Here is a 21,605-nt window from a genome sequence, read left to right as displayed (position 1 = left end):
AAAAGTTTTTGACTTTGGAACATCACCAGCGCCCTCTCATAAACGATGAAAAATTGTATTATGAATTAAACCTACTAACCATAATAATTTGTAATGTTCAAAACCTATTTTATTTTATTTTAAAACCTATTTATAAAAAATAATTATATAATATATTTATCAATATGTTTTGTTCAGTTTTAATTGCTGATAAGGCATCATCTAACGCGATGTATTGGTAACACTGATGGTGTTTGAACGGACTGGATCAACGGAAAAATTTTCAGACAAAACAATTAACATTTAACAGACAACTACGAACTCGGGGCTACAGTTGAACACTGAACAATCTTCGCTTCATCAATTGGAGTTTGGGCGGTTCAGTACAAATAGAAACCGAATGAAGAATCGTAGAGTAGTTGTCGTAAAGTGAATCGTTGTATCCTGTTCTATGAGTTGTCTTAGCGTTATTGTATTTGCATTTTTAACGTTTATATAGTGATTTTTTAAAGTTTTTTTTATTCTTTTTTGATTATCTATACATTTAAAAGCTACTGAATGAAATCCGCCGGTGTGAAATAATAACGTCAAAATAATATGGATAGTTGCAACATTAAAGTGGCCATCAAGGCCCGTCCTTTAAACCACAAGGAGCAGTTGGACGATCGGGTTTACTGGAAGGTAGAATCCGACAGTGTTATTCACATTGATCCAAGTACCAAAAAGAAGAACGGAGAACAGTTTTTTTTCGGTAAAATTTCGTTTATCTTTCTAAACTTACCTATATGTTTTTAGTCTTTTAAGCTGTTAGTTGCATACTGTATGTGTGTACAATCGTAAAAGTCAAACTATAAAGGTAGGAATGAGTTTTTTTTTATCTCTTACTCACTATAGTACATTTTTCGGAGGTGAACTAAAAAACACATTCTTATCTTTTGACCGACTGAAAAATAAAAATAGATTGAAATACCTAACATTTTATTGAAACGTAAAAATAAATGATACTTTATTTTAATGTCTGCCTTTTGATTGGAGTAAATTAAAAATAAAATGTTTTTAGTAAGTACACATAACTTTTTTGCTACTGCTTGTCATCCCACTTCAGCCAGTAAACAATATTATTATCTCCCTGCTTGAATTTACTCATACTGTTTGACAGCTTTGTAATGAGGGAGCTTTAAGGAGCTTAAAATCGTTCCATGAGAAATCATTAATTTACGGGTAAATATCTAATGTAAAAAAAATCTAACTACAAATGCTCATAAAAAATTTGGTATGTATACTTACTTATTTTTGTTTTTAAAATAAAATCTGGAATCTTGTATTAAATTTTCAAGTCTTAAATATAAAAACAAAAATTAATTTTAACATTTGAAACAGGCAATTTTTAATTTTATCTTTTGGTTTTTGGAGTCTCGTGTGTATTGCACATCTCGCACATCCAATTGTTGTGACACTGTTACTTCTCTTAATCTCCTTAATATAATTATTATATAACTGTAAATATTTAAATTTTTGTTTTATGTTATTCCTTACTATAATGTATCCAATTACTTACCACCCCATTCCCCCAAAAATATTCCTTCATTCCTCCATGTGCCTATGTGTCATCAAAGCACTGTATTTGTACTTATTATATTCAGATTCTAGTATGTTCATTGTTTGATATATTTAGATAGAGTATTTTGTGATAAATCAACAAACTATGACGTGTTTGATGATATTGTCAGACCAATTATTGACAGAGGAGTGCAAGGGTTTAATGGTACAGTATTTGCCTATGGCCAAACTGGTTCTGGTAAAACATTCACTATGTCTGGTGATCAATCAAACCCTGGAATTATTCCATTAGCTATTAACTACATGTTCAATGCTATGAATAATTCTTCTAGTAGAGAATATTTACTAAGGTATAGTGTACATAATTATTTATTAGCTTTTATTAAACAATAATTGTATATTATTCATAAAATATTTAATTTTCAGAGCTTGTTATTTAGAAATTTACAATGAAAAAGTTATAGATTTACTCGAAAAAAAAAATAACAAAAATCAAACAAAAAAAATTGAAATTCAGAAAGATGGCTTACATATTACACCATTAAAGGCTATAGTTTGTCAAAATTCACAAATGGTATAACTATAAAACCATATGTTGCTTTTTAGTTTATTAGTTTATAATTATGTATAGTCAATTATTTTAATATATTTTCAGGTTATTGATCTTATGAAAATAGGTGAGAAAAACCGGAGTATTGGAGAAACAGATATGAATGAAAGATCATCAAGATCCCACACAATATTTCGCATGGTAAGTATTTTTAACTAATTAAAACATTATCAATTTTAATTATAAAAACTAAACCATCTATTAGCATATTCAAAACATTGATTAATGAGTTAATTTTTAATTAAATGTTAAAACTTATGTCATATTTATTACTGTGCAGTTGACTTTTGGTAACATAAAACATTAAATAACAGTATATTATTCCTTATATCTTGTTAAAATTAAAATTCCCCTTTTAACTTTGAAATAAAAAGAGTGAATTGTTCAACTGTATCACTAGTATCACAAGCACTTTAATTTTTTTCAATTGATATGTTTATGCAAGCAAATAATGGTCATTATATAATTCTCATGTATGTCTTGACGCTGTGATTTATTTTCTTCTTAACTTATAGCAGTATATTAACACTTCAAATTGTACATTGCTATCAGTCTTAATTAAATATTTTGAATTTAAAATAAAAATATTAATTAGTTATTATGTGAAACACCTGAATATAGTTTTTTTAATTTTAATTGTTATTATTTATTATAATTGTTTAGATTCTAGAAAGTCGTAATGTAGATGATGATTGTGACGGGGCCTACCAACAATCTGTAATTAATTTAGTTGACTTGGCTGGTTCAGAGCGAAGTAGCCAAACTCAGTCATCTATGGAACGGTTTAAAGAAGGTTGCAAGATTAATAGTTCTCTAACAACTCTGAGTCTTGTTATCCAACAACTTAGTGAATGTCCAGATAGGTAAATCATTTTAATTTTAATCTATACTAGAGTATTATTTTATTATATACAGTTTAATCTCCATAATATGATATGAACATAGAAAATGTTTGTATGGATGGTGATTTATGTCATTTTTATTTATATTTTGAAGCTCACAACATGTCAACTTTCGTGACAGTAAACTTACGAGAATATTACAAACATCTCTTGGAGGAAATTCTTTAACTGCAATTATTTGTACAGTTACGTTAGCAGTTGAAGATCAAACATCTAACACATTAAGGTACCTATTAGAACATTTAATTGCTAAATTTTGTTTCTGTATACTTATGTTTGTTTATTATATTATTAGTTTTGCTTCACGTGCCAAAAAAATTAAAAATACTGCTAAAGTAAATGAAAATGTCACAGACGAAACACTTCTTAAACGTTATAGAGTTCAACTTTCTAAATTGAACAAAGAATTAGAGGGTATAAAACAAAATCAGTTTGAAAATGATGAAGTTAATGAAATTAAGTACAAGTATCAGGAAGAAAAGCGGACTAATGAAGAATTAAAGGAACGTATAATGCGTTTGCAAAACAATATGATAACTTCTGCAGCTCATACAGATCAACCCCCTAATAAAGTAAATATTCAATCTTTTAATTTAAAATTAGTTAATTTCATGTTGATTCGCTAAATACTAAATATATTTATATATTTTAGAAAGGTTATCAGCGAAGAAGAACTTGGGGTGGAAAACTAGATAATACATTTTCTTCAAACAGCATTCTTGAAACTATTGAAGAAGATGTTAACATGCATCGACCAAGTGTACCACCTAACTTTGGAAATCTAAATAAAGGTTCATAATTAATTGTTTTTTAACCATGGTTTTCTAACCAAGGCTGGGCAAGTTAATGATTTTTTTTAACTCAGTTAAGTTAAGTTAATATACACCAATAACAAAAAGTTAATTCAACTATAGGTTAACTCAGTTAAGTTAAAAGTTAATACACACTTTTTGTTAACTTTTTATTAAGTTAGTAAAAAGTTAATTTGTTTATACAACGCTAGCGTACTTAATTTTTTTCCAACCCAAAACTAAATTATAGGATATAGTGTTAATACTCCATACAGTATTTTCATATAAGTTAGATTCAAATGATATACATTTTTAACTTTAAACAATTTATGGTACATATATTTTGACATGAAAACGAATAGACTGAAAAAGTGAAATATTATAAAATTAAAAACAAACTAAATTAACTTAACTTAACTCGTTAATTAAGAAAGAAATTTAGTAAGTTAACAGTTAGGTTAATGAAAAGCCAAAAGTAACTAGTTATGTTAAAAAGTTAAAATAAAATTAACTGTTTAACTTAACTTTAACTTTTTAACTCGTTAATGCCCAGCCTTCTTTTCTTATTTCTAATATCTATATTTAAATGTACTATTAAGTATTAATAATAATCTCGTATAATACCTATATTATAAGTTATATTTATTTGACACCTAACTATTAATATAGATAAAATTAATTAATCTTTGGTTTTCTTTTTAAAAACAGAGCTTATTATTTGTTTGAATATTTTTTTTTAGATTTTAAAACACCATTAGAACCATTTGAATGGGACTTAATAAGAGAAGAAGATCGCTCTGCTGTTACTGAATCCACAAATAATGAAAATACTGAACATCATTTCTCACCGTAAGTCTCAATAATATGTTATGTTGCTTGCCCTGGGATAATTGTTATTATGGTACATAAACATTAAGAAAAAATTGAAATTGAAAATGCGGGGTTGGAGTAGGTTAGCGGTGGTAGAAGTTTGTCCATCGTCCCTTCGGTCTTTGGACAGGATAGTGTAGTATTACAGTATTCGATAAAAAACTATTCTAAACGAATGAAAAAATATTGATGAATTATAAATATGTATTAATAAGTAACTATATTAATTGTATATAATATACCTAGTGGGAATTAGGTAATTTTTAAATTTTATTCGTTTCTATGGTGATAAACAAAGCGTTAAAAAAAAATGTTGGTGCTTTTTCTCATGGCGTTAAAAAACTATCGAGAAAATTGAAAAATGACCTCTTTTAAGTATCAGCTAGATCCAATTTTCTAAAAGATAAGATATTATAATATGTTGAAATAATCGCTCTGCTCAGAATCTAAAATATAAATCAATACAAATAAATTATGTACCTATATTAAACATCTTAGGAAACCATGAATGATTTATGACATAAATATAAAAAACTAAACCTAAAAAAAGAATTATAGTATCCAGAGCAACGGTAGTGGCCCGAAGCTAAGTAAAAATAAAATAGTGGATAGCCACTAACAAATAATAACAGGAGCTAGAGTTTTACTATTGAAAAACCGTCTTAATTTATGTCAATCCATTGTCCAGCTCTACAGGGCAAACGGCTGAACACATAAAGTCGTATAAGGTATCAATTGATCAGAAATATTGTGCCGATGGGAACAGAGGAACTCGCTTGGAAATTTGGTTAGATGGTTTATAAGTTATAAGCAAAAATGTTCAAGTACTTTTATGACCGTTTTTGCGTTTGGAACAAAAATATCATAAATGTCCCCCGACCCACCACTTATCCATCACCACTACTCTTATCGCGACAGAGGTGGCGACGACGATTGGCGATTGCGAATTTGCAACGGCGCGATCTCTCGGATAGTATACTTGCATAGATTAAACATACATGTATGTTTAATCTATGATACTTGTCTATGCCGGAAACCATTTTGTGTATTGCTGACGACTGCAATTGTTTACTGTTTGGTGAATTCGTGATCCAGCGCAACGGTATTATATTATTATGCTGAAAACTTGGAACAATTTTAATAACAAAATAAACAATCTAGTGATTAATTCATTACCCGTGGCAAAAATTAAGGTCGATGACAAATCATATGCTCTTAATTCTGTGATTTGCCATCATGGTCCATGTATGACTCAAGTCTCAAGCCCATTACACATCAATTATTAAACATAACAATAAAATATGGGTTAGATGTAACGATATGTCTATATATAAGTATGGAACGCTGGCCTCGTGGTGGAATAGCTGTTTATATTATAGTTTTAGGAAAATAAACTAAAATAGAAAAAAGATATAATAGGAGGCCAACGATGCATGCTATATGGATTATTATTATTATTATTATTATATACAGTCAAATAAAATCTCGACTTAGGTATTTCATAAAAAAATAGACCTAACCTAACACCAAAAACACTTCGTTGTAACTCCGTGTAAAAAAAAGTTAAGTAAAAAAAAAAAAATGTATTAATGATTAAATCTTTAAAAGACGTGATATAATATGGAAACTAAGTAAAATGCCATTTTATAATATTACAAATACCTATGATGACAAATAAGATCAATATTGTATTGTTATATACTTAGTCAACACTCAACATATTGCTTAACTATTTGGCAGGACGTAGAAGTATACTTAAATAAATACAAATAAGTAACCACTATAGTATTTTTCGATACTAATAATGTATAAACAATATGTTGACTAAGTATTTAACAATACAATATTGATCTTATTTTTCATCATAGGTATTTACAGTAATATTATAAAATGGCATTTTACTTAGTTTCCATATTACATCACATCTTTTAAAGATTTAATCATTACTACATTTATTTTATTTTTTCTTAACTTTTTATTACACGGTGTTTACAACAAAGTGTTTTTGGTGTGATATACATTACATAATACATGGTTGGTAAGGTTAATTGGAGGGTTAATTATTCAATTGTAATTTTGGAAATATGGCACTAGGCATGTCATTTTTTGACAATTTTTCTTATTTCTCATTTTTTTTTTCAAAGTTTTAGTGTATCAAACATTTTTATGTTTTTACAACTGTATAACACATAAATCAACAAACGATCCCCGAGATATAAAGCTTAACTAAAATGCATAGGAACTTAATTAAACACTTGGTTACAGGGTTTAATCTGGAGGCTAAATAGTGTGCATACCCCTATTTCATTATTAGAATGGTCTAGGAACTTATATAGAATAAACTTAGATTTAACATAACAGCTAAAGATAATAGATTTCATAAATTTTATATTTTTAATCATAGCTGTTTTAAGTATAGAGTTATTAAATATTACCACAGAATATTACTGTTATAATCACTTAAGCGCAATAGTTACTACTTACTAGTTATCCTTTTGTTGGAACTATTTTAATTTCTTTTGCCCATGTAGTAATCATAGTCTTGTCAACTTCATTTAATCCTCTCGCCGTCTGTTTTACTATTCTGCTTTAATTCTTAAATGCCATTCAATTTCTTTATGATTATTATCTCACGGTATACTGTTAGTTATCTCTGTTCCCTATTCTACTTTGATTATTTAATATATACTCTATTCAACTTAACCCATTAGTGCCAGAGTTTTTTTAATCAACATTTTGAAAACTTATATGTTATACCCTTCCCCCCCCCCTCCTGGCTCACAATTTGGGTGCTGACTAAGTTTCTTAAGTTGAATTGAGTATAATAATAATCGTTTTCATTATCAGTACTGTACTTCTTAGCCTCAGCTCAAATTTTTATTATTTCTAATGCTAAATATTTTATTATTTAGACCATCCAACATTCCATTCAATGTTTGTGAAACTCCTAAAAAAGTTTTAAGAGAACGAGTTGATAATTACAGAAATATGTTTGAAATGAGTATGAAAGAAAACAATGAGTTAAGAGAATTCACAACTCTTGAGAAACAAATGTTTTATAATAATGTAAGTAACCAACACATTTTTTATGGATATATCTAGTTATATTATGTATATATTTTATTATCCATTTTTATATAATTTTATAATTATTATCTTATTACAGAATGAGCAATTAAAAGATTTAAGTAATTTAAGAAAGCAAGTTGAGAATCTTCAAACTGAAAAAAATGAATCTGAAAAAATGATTGATAAACTTAAATATTCAATTCAAGTAGTTGAACATGAAAAACGTGATATTGAAGTTATTATGGAGGTACAAAAGAATAAATATGATAAACGAGAAATGGAACTTCTGGCAACAATTCAGGTAAATACTTAAGCAAGCTATACATAAATGCCGAATAGTGGGAATGGCATCATGGTGGGAGAAAATAGACGTTGCATATGACTATCGATGCGCGGGTTACGTATGGACTCTCGTTAGCTGGAGTATAACATAAAGTATTCATTTGTATGCTACTAATTTTATTTTTTGTTTTACATAGGAAACAAGGTATGAGTTACAACTCAAGGAGGATCAAATAAAAAAAACCATATTAAGTGATAACTTTATGACAGAAAAGCAAGAAGAAATTAAAAGACTTGAAATGAAAATTAAAGAAATGTATCAATTAAATAATACATATATTAATGAAATAGACACTTTGAAATTACAATTGTTGAATAAAGACGAGCAACTTAACACAGAATTATCTAAACAATGTTCACTTTTGAATGAGTTATCTCTTCTTCAAAACAATGCTGTTGAAGTTAAATCAGTTCCATGCGCTATTAAATTTTTAGCTGATGAAGGGCATTTTACTCTTAGAAAATGTGAAATATTGGAACTGGATCAATTATTAGAACATATTCATAATACAGTTGGTAAATTGCAACTAGAAAATCAAAGTTTAATAGATGAAAACAATAATTTGAAGTTAATTACAAATGATTTTAATATTCAGATGAAAAACATAAGAGAAGAAAATTATGAATTGAGATTAAAACTTAACTCAATTGAGGAATATATTAAGTCTACCATTAAAGATTTCAGTGAAAGTTCTGAGATAAATGTAGAAAATTCTGATATAAATAGTTTAATTGATTTTGCAGTTAAACACTTTGAAGAAAACACAAACAGAGTTGATATACTGTCAAACAAGAATTTAATTTTAGAAGAAAAATTGTCTTTATCAAATACAAAACTGTGTGACATTAAATCATTTGTATTTAATGATCTTGATTGTATTCTTCAAAGTATTTCTGATATGGAACTTGAATCAAGTACTGAAATGGAGAAATTCAAGAAGCAACTTTCAGAAACTCTGGATGAAAATTTATTTTTAAAAGCTAGTATTCAAGCATTCAATAAATTAACATTTGACTGTGTTAATATTATTGATCAAGTTAAGACTAATCATTCGAAGATTGTTTATCTTCAAGAAGAACTTACAGTCTGTAATGCTGTTAAAAATGAATTACAAGTACAAATTGAAGAATTAAATAGATTGAATGCAAATCTTAATATGTTTATTGATAACCAAACTAAAGTTGAAAATGAAATTAAAGAAAATCTGGATGCTAAATCTATTGATTTAAATGATGCCCGTAGTAAAATAGTAGAAATGCAATTGATGATAAAAGACAATGAAATTGAAACTGAATCAAATGCTATCATTTTAAATCAATTAAGAACTGAACTTGAAACTGTTAAATCAGACCTTGAAGACAAATCGAATATAATAGTCGAGCTGGAAGAAACTAAATTAGAATTATTATCTAAATATAGTGAATTAGAGAAATGTAGGTCAAATGCTAAATACATTGATGAAAAAGAAGAAATTGAAAAAAAATTACGAGATGAATTAGTTACAAAGACAAGTGGTTTGCAAAACGCACTAGATGAACTAATAGAAATGAATATTAAACTTGAACTGAATGATTCTGAATTAGACAAATTAAAAACTTCTCTAAGTTTAGTGGTATCTGACGTTGGTGAAAAGTTAAAACTCATTGAAATAGAAAACTCTAAATCTGAACTTGCTCAAAACAAGGAGTTAGGAGAAACAAGCCACCTTAACATTATAAATTCTACACTTGCTGTCAAATCAGAGAATGAAAATGAAATTCATACTGAATTACTGATAAAGACAAAAGAATTGGAAAATGCAATTTCACAAGTTAATGTTTTACAATTTACAGTTGAAGAAATGAAAATAAAAACAATTTCTGATTCTACTGTTATTGAAAGACTAAATAATGAACTCGATATTGTTAAATTTGAACTGGGAGAAAAGTCTAAACTTAAGGATGAATTCAAAATAAATGAATCTGACGAAACAATGTGTAATAGTTTAGGAACAATTTCTGAGCTTAACAGCACTATTACAAAACTTACATCTGAATTGGAAGATAAATTAAACAATGAGAAAACATTAAAAAATGAATTACAAATTGTTACGGTAGAATTGGATGATGCCATTTCAAAAGTTGATGAAGTAAAATCAGTAATGAACATTTTGAATATAAAGCATGAATCCTATATTTCTATTGTAGAACAACTGAACTATGAACTCAAATGTATTAAAACTACACTCAATGAAAAAACCCAATTAATTTTTGAATTAGAAAACACAAATTTAGAACTTTCAACAAAATGTAAGAATTCTGAAGATGAAATAAATAAAACCATCTATGATCTTAAAGTAAATCTGGAGGATAAAATGAAAGTTGAAAATGAAATAAGAGATGAACTTAAATCTATAACTATTGAATTAGAGTATGCAATGTCTCAAGAAAAGAACTATCAAATTAAGCTAGAAAGTATGGAGAATGAATTAAAATCAAATGCTATTATATTAGACCAACTTACATTTGATTTAGACATAAAGTCAAATGAAATTTCAAAATTAGAAAACATAAATTCTGAATTAATTATAAAATGTGATAAAATTAGTGAAGCTATGTTAAACAACATGAAAGATAATGAACTAACTTATATAAATATTCAATGTGAGTTACAACAAGTTCTCCAAGAAAAATCTTTAATCCAAACCGATTTGAATCTGATTAGTCAAAAGTTTATGGAATTGTCAGAACATCACGATGAGACAAAAAATATTTTAGAAAATAAAGTTAAATTACAAGTATTCAATTACCATAGGTTATATACAGAATTTGTAAATTTGTCTTGTGATATTGAATCTTTATTAAAACGTCAATCTACTGAAGAATTTAATTTAAGAGAAGAAATTTTAGCAAAATCCACAGAACTTGAACACTTACAAAAACAAGTACTTGAGTCCAGTTTACAACATGAATACGACAGATTAGAAGAAGAATATATGTTGAGATCTCGTGAATGCGATGAAGCACGAGATAAAATAATAAATTTTGAATCAATATTGTCAAGAAATGAAGAATCTGAAAAAGTTCTTAGAAAAAATTTAGAATCAAAATCTATTGCTCTAGAAGAATATAAGAAAAATGTTGAATTTTTGTTTTCGAGAAATGATTCATTTCAAGTCAGGGTTAATGATTTTGAAGATAATGTTTTAGTGGATTTAAATGACGAATTTGATTTAATGAAATCAGAATTATTAAAAAAAACAGAATATGAAAAAATTTTAATTGAAGAAAAAGCAAATCTTGAATGTAACTTGGACATACTTCAAGAAAAACTTACCAACGTCACTAAAAAAATGGAACTTAGCGAAGAACGATGTGAAGATTTGGCTTCTATTATTAATGTATTAGTAATTGAAATAAAGGATGCAAATTCTATTAAACAAAATTTAGAGACTTGTTTGAATGAAGCCGAATATGATTTAATAAGGTCTGGAGATTTCTGCGAAAACCTTAAATTTGAATTATATAGCGTACAAAGAGAATTAGAAAATGCATGCATCAATGCTGAATGCGTGGAAAAAGAGTTACAAAATCTTAAATTTAAATTTGATGATAAAAATGAATTGAATGGTTGTGATGTGAGAAATAAATTAATTGATCCACTTGTAGATTATGTACATGATATTAAGTTGAAACTCACTGAACTCAATTCTGCAATAATATCAGGAAATCAAAGTGAAAAACGATTAAGAACTAAAGTTTTGTCTGCCGAGGATGATATTTTACCACATGAAGACACATTAAAGATAAACTGTGACTCACAACCTGATTCTCCTGATATTGACATTGGCTTAGAAATTGATAATTTACATAAGATATTAAATGAAAAAAATGATTTGATTAACAGTCTTCAAACAGCTAAAAATGATATGGAAAATAATATTGCTGAACTTCAATGCCAAATGACAAAACAATCCGATGAAAATAATAAATATGTTAATGAAATAACTTTAGTAGAAAATGATCTAAAAAAAAAAATATTATTGGTAGGAAATTTGAATGATGAATTGAATCAAGTTAAACTATTAAATGCTGAACTAAAAGAACAAATTGATGAATCACAAGACCAAATGATTAAATTATCTGATGAAAAAGAAAAAATTATAAGTGATATGACATTAATGGAAAACAATCTTAAAGAAAAAACATCATTGGTAAGTAATTTAAAAAATGAATTGAATGAACTTAAAAATCAATACAACAAACTTGAAGAACATAACCAAGCTAATAAAGAACAAATTTGTTATAGCTATGATATTGATTCAGAGTTGAGAAACGGTAAAAGAAATATTATAAACGAAATTAATCTTCTTGAACCTGGAAAAATTACTGGTGTTCTTACTGATCATAATTTGTCAAATTTATTGGATATGTTTGTCAGCCTTATAATGACTAAAGAACAACAAATTGTAACTGACTTAGTTAATGACCACAATAAAGTCAAACGACTATATGAAGATCAAATCAAACAGTTCCAAGAAGACATAAAAAAAGGAAAAGAATGGCAAGAACAAGTTGAAAATGATAATGAAAAACTTGGCCTTGAACTTGAAAATCTCAAATCTCAAAAACACAACTTCCCTTGTAGAGAATTAAAAATAAAAGAATTGACAGAAAAAGTTTTGGAAGCAGAGAATTTATCTTTCAATTATCTAAATGAGTTGGAAGAATTAAAGACCCAATTGACTAAAACAAGTGAACACAATTATCAGTCATTGGTCGATGAATTTCAAACATTTAAGACTAGTTCAGAGCTGTCTGTACAAGATTTGAAAAACAAACTTGAAAACATAACCAAACAATACAACGAATCATTAATTATGTACAAAGATCAAAAAGATTGTTGTTATAGTCTGGAAGATAAAATAGAAAAAATTCAATCAGAATGTGCTTGTCTAAAATCTGTTATTGACAAAAAAGATGAAGATATTAAAAACTTACTTGATGGATTTCAATTGAAGACAAATGAGTATGAAACATTGATTGAAAAATATAGTTTACAAAAAGAAGAAACGAGAATTCATTATGAAAAGATAATTGATGAACTTGAGTTGGATGTAAGTAATATCAAACATCAAATGTATTGTACAGAAAAGTTGCTTAAAGAAATAAAAAAAAATAATCAACAACTACTTGAAGAGAATTCATTAAATTTATCAAAAATTAAACATATGCAAGAAAATTATACTGTACAAATAGCAGAATTGGAGGGTGATAGTCAAATAACTAAAATTAGCAATACAAAAATGGAAAATCTTGAAAAAGAGCTAAAAGTAAAGAATATAGAACTTGAAAGCCTGGAATCAGATTTAAGGGTAAAAACTACAAAACTTAAGGAAACTCAAGAACAATGTTCAAAACTAGTCCATGCACTTGAAACTCATGTAGTAAAAAATAATGAATTTGAGAAACAATTAGAAAGTTATTCAATGAATTCAAAAATTAAAGATGACGAGATTGAAAATTATCGAATTAAATTGAAAATGAATGAAAATAGTTTAATAGAAGTAAATAATGTAACTGAAAAATTAAGAAAAAAACTTAAGTGCGATGGTACATTATTGACACTGTACGATAATGTCTGTTCATTAATAACCAAATGTGAAGACTTCGAAGAAGAAATTAATGAATTGAAACAATCTAATGTTGACCTAGACAATGAATGTGAGTCTATGTTAGAAGAAGTAAAGAGTAAAGACGATAAGATAGCAGAACTTTTGAATCAATTGGATGAGCTTAAGCAAACCATTGTATTATTAACAGAAGAAAGAGATTTTTTGAAACGCAAAAGTGAACAATTTAAGAACTTCAATGATGATGTCAAAAAATTAAATGAAGAAATATTTGGTTATGAACAAAACATATCTGACCTAAGAAAAGACAAAGGTCAGCTTATTGTACAACACGATAAAGAACTGAAGAAATTGAAAAATGAATTGAATCAAGTTCAAACTAAAAATGTGGAACTATCAAATGAGTACAGTAAATTATCAGGTAAGGAAAACTATAGACGTTAGTAAGAAAAATTATATTTATATGGTTTTTATCAATTTTTTCTTCTTTGACAGAAACTGCTAAAATTTTGGAAAAATCATTGAAGGAAGACATACAACAATTAAATAGATGTATTGTGGATAAGAATGCAAAAATATCCACATTAGAATTGTTTTCTAAAACTAACACTGACGATCTCAAAAAGAAGAATCATGAATTGGAAAATATCTTTAAAAGAGCAAGAGACGAGGTAACATTGTTCAATAAATTATTTTATATACTATCGTATATGAGTGTGAAATTTGTATATAAAATTGTGTTGGGTCCAATAGGTGTCATTATAAAAATATGTTATTTTGACCAGCACCAGTATGTGTATTTAAAATTGATACACAGCAAACATAATAAACGTTAATACTTTTTAGATGGATATATGCTTTTTATTTAACAATATTGATGAAAAATACTTAACTTGACATACATTTAATATAATTTATATCTTTACAGAATAATGCGCTGCGTAGAGATTTACGCCGTTTGAAAGAAATTACAAATGTGACTAGAGTGGACCAATTCACTCAAACTACTGAAGAACAGAGCTTAGTGAGTAGTGCAATAGTAAGTTAAAACAACTTTTAATTTTTTTTTTTTTACTTTCAAATGATTTACACAATATTATGACTATTTATTCGTGTTCATATTACTATTTTTTTTTAGGTGGCCGACCACAAAAGCATGATGGAAAAAATTGCTAAATTTGAGAAGGATACTAAAATGATGAAAATGATGTTACATCATCGTAAAGCTAAAATTGAAGAACTTGAAAAACAACTAAGTGAACGACATGGTTAAATTTGATTTAAAATCTGTATTGCCTTAACTCTGTAGTTAAATATTTATATTTATGATTTTTATATATTAGTTTGTTTATAAGATATTACAATTCAATGTGCATTTGTATAACTGTTTATTTTAAGTACCTACTGAATTATATTTTGTTCTATTTTATATATATATTATACAACTTGAACTGTAATCCATTTGTTCATTTCTATATTTGATATATAATATGAATAATTTTTATTTTATTTAAAGCAAATACTTATTTATTTATACATTTTTATTTCTTGAGAGTTGCTATGGGCTTAAAAATGAATACATTAATTTTATAATGTTACAACTTTTGATTTTGTGAAATTATAATCTCTATAACTATAATACATGAGATGTATGATCAACAAATAAAAAATAATGACACTTGTTAAATATTTTATAAGTATGCCAGACGTATGTTGTAAATTAAACATGCTTTCTATAATTTAAGTTGTTATTAAATCATTTAGAAATAAAAACATTTAACGCTGTATAATCGTAAACTATCATGTCTGTAATAGTGTAATTTAAAACTAATTTTAAATACTATAATTAAGAGTCAAGTTTATGTGGCTACTTAATTATTACAAAAATTATTTTAATTAGGTTGTAAATTTTCTTTTATATCTTTATAACTTATTTTATAGTATTTTATATTTACATGTGCAAGCTAATAAAATATAAATATGAACATTTAATTTTTAAGTGAAACCACAAATTTTGATCGAAGTTGAATTTGAGTTATACCTGCTCAATACATATTTGGTATCTTATATTTAACAAAAGTTTTTTACATAAGAACATTTCCTTCTGGAATATAATATATACCTACCGTGTGTCTGCGAAAACAAGGTACACTGTATAATTAAATTACCTATATTACTCAGTACCCTATAAATATTTTTGAATTCTGTTTGCGGGACATGATACTATACCATCAATTTACTGCAGACAGAATTCTAAAATATGTATAGGTTACTGAGTTATACCTGACTGTACCCGGTTTTCGCGACACAGTATACATTAATTAATATTCCAGTAGACACCCTTTTTTTCATTTTTTTTTTATTTGAACGTATGTAGTGAGGCCTCAATTTTAGCTCAAAATACATTAAGAATTAAAGTTAAATTACGCTGTCCTTATTTTGATTCTGAAAACAAATTTGAATTCGACAGAAAATTGTTTATACATGATAGATCGTACAGAACACAGTAAAAATTAAATCTTATGTCATTGTGAAGTGTAATTGAAAACTTTTTATTTCGAATCATAATTAAAATTAAAAGCGGAGTGTTTAGTACAATCTACAGACATTTTTCTGCTTAACTCAAATATTTTTTCGGCTAAAACAAGATTAGAAATTGCCTAAATGTTGCCCCTTAAATAATAGCCGTAGTGATTATAATAGGTCAATGCTGAAAACGATCGGTTGGTAGTGAAGGTGAAGTCAGCATTTAGCGGGCGAAATTAGTATTGAAGTTATAGCTATTTGAAGTCCGAGACTTACTAAGTTGTTAGGTGGTCATACCTAGGCCCGTCGTTAGATATATTCCGCGCTAAAGCGAACATTTTAATGCCTCTCTTCTTTACCGATATTTATTTAATTTTGCCGCCTTCAATTTCTTTAAAACTGTATGCCATCCTAAGGCAGCGAATGACTTGCTCGTGCCATAGCGACGCACGTCCTATAACAAGCCGAGGGAAAGATCAGGTTGCACGAATTAGCACCATTATAGATTATCTTATCAATACGAGTAAAATGTTGCGATATCATATTATCACATTCACCGAATCACACATCGTCGTCATTTTTTCATGGTTTCATAAACAAAATACGAGTATACGACGCATTCCCTGAGCTCGTTAGTCGTTACTTATAGTTACATCAACGAATTTGGCCATCTTCCTACCGAACGGGTAGTTTAGTCGGATGAAGTATCGAATAATCCCCGAAATTAACGATCGCCGTGCCTAAGTGGAAACATGACATCGTCGCCGTCATGGGAAGGTATAATATAATATAAATTCTCTAGTTTACGGAGGGTCGTTTATTCGGTGGTCGAATGACGCGGAACATAAACTTGAATATATTCTGTCCGATTGCACTTTGATGGGTTTCATTAATGCAAAAATGCCCATAAGATATAGGTGCTATAGTTGTTTTCTATAGAAAATAAACGATGTTTTTAAGTATCCACCAGTTCAAAAACAAAAAAATTTCAAGTCCACACAGATATAAAAAACATTACTTAATTCAACCGTTTAAACTTTCTAGGTAGACAGTATAAGAATGTGAAATGGGTTTAAATTTCTCTTAATACCTATGTTGTTATAAGAAAAAATATTATATATTTTAGTCAATTTAAATCATTAATTTTATCAGATTTGAGGAAACAAGCCAGAAGGCTGGAAACAGAAATCGACTCAATGTTGGTGTCATTAAGTAAAATAAGTACTAATAATCCTATGATGTACAGCGATGATGAATCACAGTTGTTGTTGTCTGATGATCGATTTGAAACAGCTACATCTGAAATTGAAGAGCTGCTTTCTAAGGTAAAACTCCCTTTAAACAAATGTACACAATTATTTGTTCATGGGTTTTTAGCTTAATACTGTCAATGAAAAAATGGGCGAATGGAGTTCCAATGGGGAACAATCTACAGTTTCACAAAATGTGCATACAGTACAGCGTCACAGAGACATTTTACAAGATTATACTAAAGAGTTTCAAAAAATTCAATCCAATGTTAGAGCTCGAAGGGAAAGGGAAGATTTATTGCACAGTGTTCGACAAGACATTGAGTAAATATATAATATTCTATATGCACTAGTCCGAATAAATTGCTCATTTCGTAATTTTTTTTCAGTGGCTACAAGAATTCTGGGACAAAAAACAGGCGTATGGATTTATATGTCAAAGAACACGAACATGTGCGGAATTCAGATCGATTAGTATCCGATCAGATTGCAATTGCAATGGAAACCAGAGAACATTTAGTGTCGCAACGGCATCATTTTAAACGTTTACAATCTAGACTTCACGATTTGTCTAGTAGATTTCCTGCTCTCAACACCCTTGTACAAAAAATCAACATGCGTAAAAAACGTGATTCCTTTATAGTTGGAGGAGTTGTTGTTATATGTACTTTCATAATACTCTTGTACACTTTTCATTAGGCAGATTTTCAAATAAGTGGTTTATATTATAATCAACCACCAATTAATTATATATATGGGAATTAATACGAATTTTGTTTTTAAATAATTACAAAGATAAATCTATTTTACTTATATTATATATTTTGTTTAATTATATTTAATTATAATTTATAATGTTATTCTTAGTTAATAAAAAATTGACATTTAATTCCAGTAGTCTAAAAATCATAGGGCAGAGCCTTGATCTCGCTCTGGCATTCATCATATAAATCTGCATAACTTTCATGTTTTCTGATAAGTACCATGACTGCAGATCGTTTAACACCCATTGATGAACCCAAGTCGTCACGTGAAGGCACATAACAGTAAGGTAGATTTTTTGTCTCGCATACACCAGGCATATGACTCATGATATCAATTGGTGAAACATCACCAGCAAAAATTACTAACCCTGTTTCTTCTCTTCGGACTCTTCGTTGCACTTCTTTCAAACCAACTCTTAAATAAGTCTTTTCTTTATGGGCTATAATAAAAATACACTGTTAGTAATTATTTATAACAAATGCATGCATTATTCAGTAATTAATGTAAATTGAACATTGAAAACATTGTATTTATGATAGTTTTACAACTAATTTAAAGCATTCAGCCACTATTTAATTTTCACACGGGTCAGTGGACAACATTTTGCTGGGTACCCCTATACTACTCTACTCCGCTTAACAAAACTAAATGCTTATAAGATCAGTTTACACTAACAATCTACTCATCCAAAAGTTTTGTATATCAAAATACTTCAAATAATATTCTGCTTAGAAATATGAAATAAAAATGAATAAATCTTTCAAAAAAATAAAAACGATTAAAAATTTAACTAAGAAATTTTGTTTAAAATTACATAAAATTATGTGAGAAAATATTTTTGAAATTATGAGTAGACACTTTAATAAATAGAACTAGGGACATTTTTCCTGAAGGGGGGGGGGGGGCTAAAATTGTATCAGCAGCACAAACCCTGATAATTATTATTTTAAACTTAACCTGGGGAGGGGGATTAGCTTTCCACCACTAATCGCGCATAAGGTAATAACACTTTATTTTTAGATTTTGTTAATAGTTTTAACAATTTGCAGTACCTATTACCTATACCTAAATAAACACAATCATGTAATTTTCATTCATTGAGTGTATATTAGTCCACAGGAGACATTATGAGTTATGATAACACTGAGCAAAGTTACCTCTCACGGCCATATCTTATATTTAATTATTATACAACTGAAATAAAATATTCAATCAGAGAAGAATAAAATAAAATTTAAGCATAAAAAAAATTCATTTAAAATAATGAAAAGAAACAATCAATTTTTGATTTGAGCGATTTGTAATTTGATTTTAAATTGAACTTGAAATTAAATCCATATAATATTACATAACTTTTCGTTTCTATTTTCGGGAAAGAGGAAAAATTGCTTACTATTTTTAAAATGTTGTTTAATAGAAGCTGGGGAGTAATCAAAATGGTAAACTTTTTTTTTTGCTTTCATATATGAATCTTTCAATTTGCTCGGTGAAATGTAAGAAAAATTTTTGAACAATAACTACAAGTTATACTAAACAACAGGATGTATATCGATACACTGATAAGTTTAAAAATACAATTTAACTGTATATCTAATACCTACCTGTTACCTGTTGGTCTCCTAACATAATCAGTTTGATAAGTCAAGAAATCAATATTTTTTTTTTAAAAAATGATTCAATTATCCAGTATATAGCGATTATAATTTCTAATAAAAGGTCAAGTTAATATTAACTTACAACCCCCCCCCCCCCCTCCCAAGGATATGCCACTGTTTGTAACATACAATTTGGTTTTTGGTTTTATCATTTTTGATTCCAATAAACGGTTGATTCTATAAACCAGTGATCACATTAAGCGAAACTCATATACACCCAGTGTGGTCACTCACTCACTCGAACAATCAAAAACATCATTTAACTTGTTAAGTAAAACCACCTTGGGTAGATTTCGCACTTCAAAACTAATCCAACTGCCAAAATCTGATCGTTTTCAGCAAGCTAAATTGCAAAAACAAGGGTGTCTCCGGTAAAACATAACCATACCATTAAATTTAGTAATAAGTGCGTTAACTGTAATATTAAAACAATATAAAATTGATTGAGCTGAAATCGAATTTGACATGTTGTAAGATTGCTGTACTGAGACAGGTCATGCAAGCATCACGCTCTCTTAAAACCGTGTATAACAATACGTAAGGTATAATTACTATGATGATACTTTGTAAGATAAAACAATTGTCGGGACTACCTAGTAATTATTAACGATGGAATTTTGTTCTATTGTTAATTATTTTAAGTGGTACAAACCTTTCTTAACGAGTTTATAAATCTTTTTGGTAAGCGTCTTAGTGGCCAGAGGCTTGGCAATTTCGTTAAGATATTTGATCCTCGTGGAGTACGAAACTTTTTTGTTGGTCGGATCGGACAAGCTTGCGACGCTTGTATCTGCAGTCATTTTGAAATTGTGAGTTGACCTTTGAAAGTGTCTGTGGTCTGTGAGTACAGAATGCTAGAATAGTCGAATAGCCAATAGTCAATACTGAATATTGTTAAATTGTTTGGTGTTTATTACTATTTACTGTTTAAGGTTATTTGTTTTGATCAGTCGGCGGCGCACGTGGGTAAATTGGATAACTGATAAGAGCAAGAACCAAGAAATGATAATAAAACAACGCAAATCGAATGGCAGGAAAAATATGTTCGAATCACAGGCGTTTTGCCGCCGTAAAAATAAACGACTTGTTAGTTGTTCCCCGTCAATTATTAAAGTAGGACGATTGGTCCCCCTGGTATTTTAAATCATCAGTCAAAATATGTACAATATAAACTTTTAAAAGCTTTTTAAAAAATTTAAAATGTCAATATAATTATTAATTTTCATCAGTCAAATATAAATAATACATATAGTAAATTATACAGGGGGATTCACCAAGCATGCTCACCTCCTTTTCTTCTTTAATAATGTTAAAGTTATTTAAAATCTGATTTTTGGAAGTTTTAAATATACTTAAAGATCATACTTTCAAATTCTTGAAATTTTTTTGTACTACTTAAGGAGTGTCCTGTGGAGGTACAAACTTCTATTTTAGAATGAAACTCCTCTTTTAACTGTAAATTATTCAGTAAATAATTTTTCTGAAAAATTTGACATCAGAATTAAAATTCCGAGTAGTTTTTGAATTACCTATTTAATTTTGTGTTTTAAGCAGATGCGATTACAAGGATGGTAGAAGAGGCCTGAGGCCCCACCCCTCCATTAGGTACTTCATATATATCATAGACTAACTTTTAGTTTATTAACTAAAGTGAAGAGGTTAGAGTACAAGAGG

At 28.1% G+C, this 21,605-nt stretch overlaps 3 protein-coding genes across 4 annotated transcripts; 2 read left to right on the top strand and 1 right to left on the bottom strand.

Annotated features, from left to right (window-relative positions):
• Positions 1-274: 274 nt before the first annotated feature.
• Positions 275-16,685, top strand: LOC132951267 (kinesin-related protein 4-like). Of its 2 annotated transcripts, none has more exons than XM_061023064.1 (15): positions 275-730; positions 1,655-1,889; positions 1,966-2,113; positions 2,195-2,290; positions 2,813-3,012; positions 3,146-3,277; positions 3,347-3,623; positions 3,704-3,842; positions 4,583-4,691; positions 7,625-7,778; positions 7,879-8,082; positions 8,261-14,156; positions 14,231-14,406; positions 14,664-14,759; positions 14,874-16,685. In XM_061023064.1, exons 1-15 carry the CDS (start codon positions 577-579, stop codon positions 15,006-15,008), a joined length of 8,151 nt encoding a protein of 2,716 aa, XP_060879047.1. In that variant the 5' UTR covers positions 275-576; the 3' UTR covers positions 15,009-16,685. The 2 variants fall into 2 exon arrangements, with proteins under 2 accessions (XP_060879047.1, XP_060879046.1); XM_061023063.1 differs by having other exon boundaries at positions 276-730; positions 14,664-14,774.
• Positions 16,686-16,867: 182 nt separating this feature from the next.
• LOC132951269 (Golgi SNAP receptor complex member 1) lies at positions 16,868-18,329 on the top strand. Its single transcript, XM_061023068.1, has 4 exons — positions 16,868-17,038; positions 17,414-17,586; positions 17,639-17,835; positions 17,901-18,329. The coding sequence occupies exons 1-4, from the start codon at positions 17,014-17,016 to the stop codon at positions 18,208-18,210; spliced, it is 705 nt and encodes a 234-aa protein (XP_060879051.1). The 5' UTR covers positions 16,868-17,013; the 3' UTR covers positions 18,211-18,329.
• Positions 18,312-20,885, bottom strand: LOC132951271 (H/ACA ribonucleoprotein complex subunit 2-like protein). The gene is made up of 2 exons (XM_061023069.1): positions 20,584-20,885; positions 18,312-18,715 (listed from the first exon to the last, which is right to left on the bottom strand). Exons 1-2 carry the CDS (start codon positions 20,729-20,731, stop codon positions 18,411-18,413), a joined length of 453 nt encoding a protein of 150 aa, XP_060879052.1. The 5' UTR covers positions 20,732-20,885; the 3' UTR covers positions 18,312-18,410.
• Between the last annotated feature and the right edge of the window lie 720 nt (positions 20,886-21,605).

This window comes from Metopolophium dirhodum, chromosome 8 (genome assembly GCF_019925205.1).
Source record: "Metopolophium dirhodum isolate CAU chromosome 8, ASM1992520v1, whole genome shotgun sequence".
Classification (NCBI taxonomy): Eukaryota; Metazoa; Arthropoda; class Insecta; order Hemiptera; family Aphididae; genus Metopolophium; species Metopolophium dirhodum.
This window is presented reverse-complemented; position numbering and strand designations above follow the sequence as displayed.

What these genes read in the sequence shown, in the direction of transcription:
- LOC132951267 (XM_061023063.1), top strand. Translation starts at nt 577, where the DNA reads ATGGATAGTTGCAACATTAAAGTGGCCATCAAGGCCCGTCCTTTAAAC. An exon ending in CAAACATCTAACACATTAAG is followed by an intron (nt 3,278 to 3,346) that starts GTACCTATTAGA and finishes TTATATTATTAG; the next exon opens with TTTTGCTTCACGTGCCAAAA. An exon ending in TGAGTACAGTAAATTATCAG is followed by an intron (nt 14,157 to 14,230) that starts GTAAGGAAAACT and finishes CTTCTTTGACAG; the next exon opens with AAACTGCTAAAATTTTGGAA.
- LOC132951269 (XM_061023068.1), top strand. Translation starts at nt 17,014, where the DNA reads ATGACATCGTCGCCGTCATGGGAAG. An exon ending in ATCGTCGCCGTCATGGGAAG is followed by an intron (nt 17,039 to 17,413) that starts GTATAATATAAT and finishes TAATTTTATCAG; the next exon opens with ATTTGAGGAAACAAGCCAGA. An exon ending in AGTGTTCGACAAGACATTGA is followed by an intron (nt 17,836 to 17,900) that starts GTAAATATATAA and finishes ATTTTTTTTCAG; the next exon opens with TGGCTACAAGAATTCTGGGA.
- LOC132951271 (XM_061023069.1), bottom strand. Translation starts at nt 20,731, where the DNA reads ATGACTGCAGATACAAGCGTCGCAAGCTTGTCCGATCCGACCAACAAA. An exon ending in TTATAAACTCGTTAAGAAAG is followed by an intron (nt 18,716 to 20,583) that starts GTTTGTACCACT and finishes TTTTTATTATAG; the next exon opens with CCCATAAAGAAAAGACTTAT.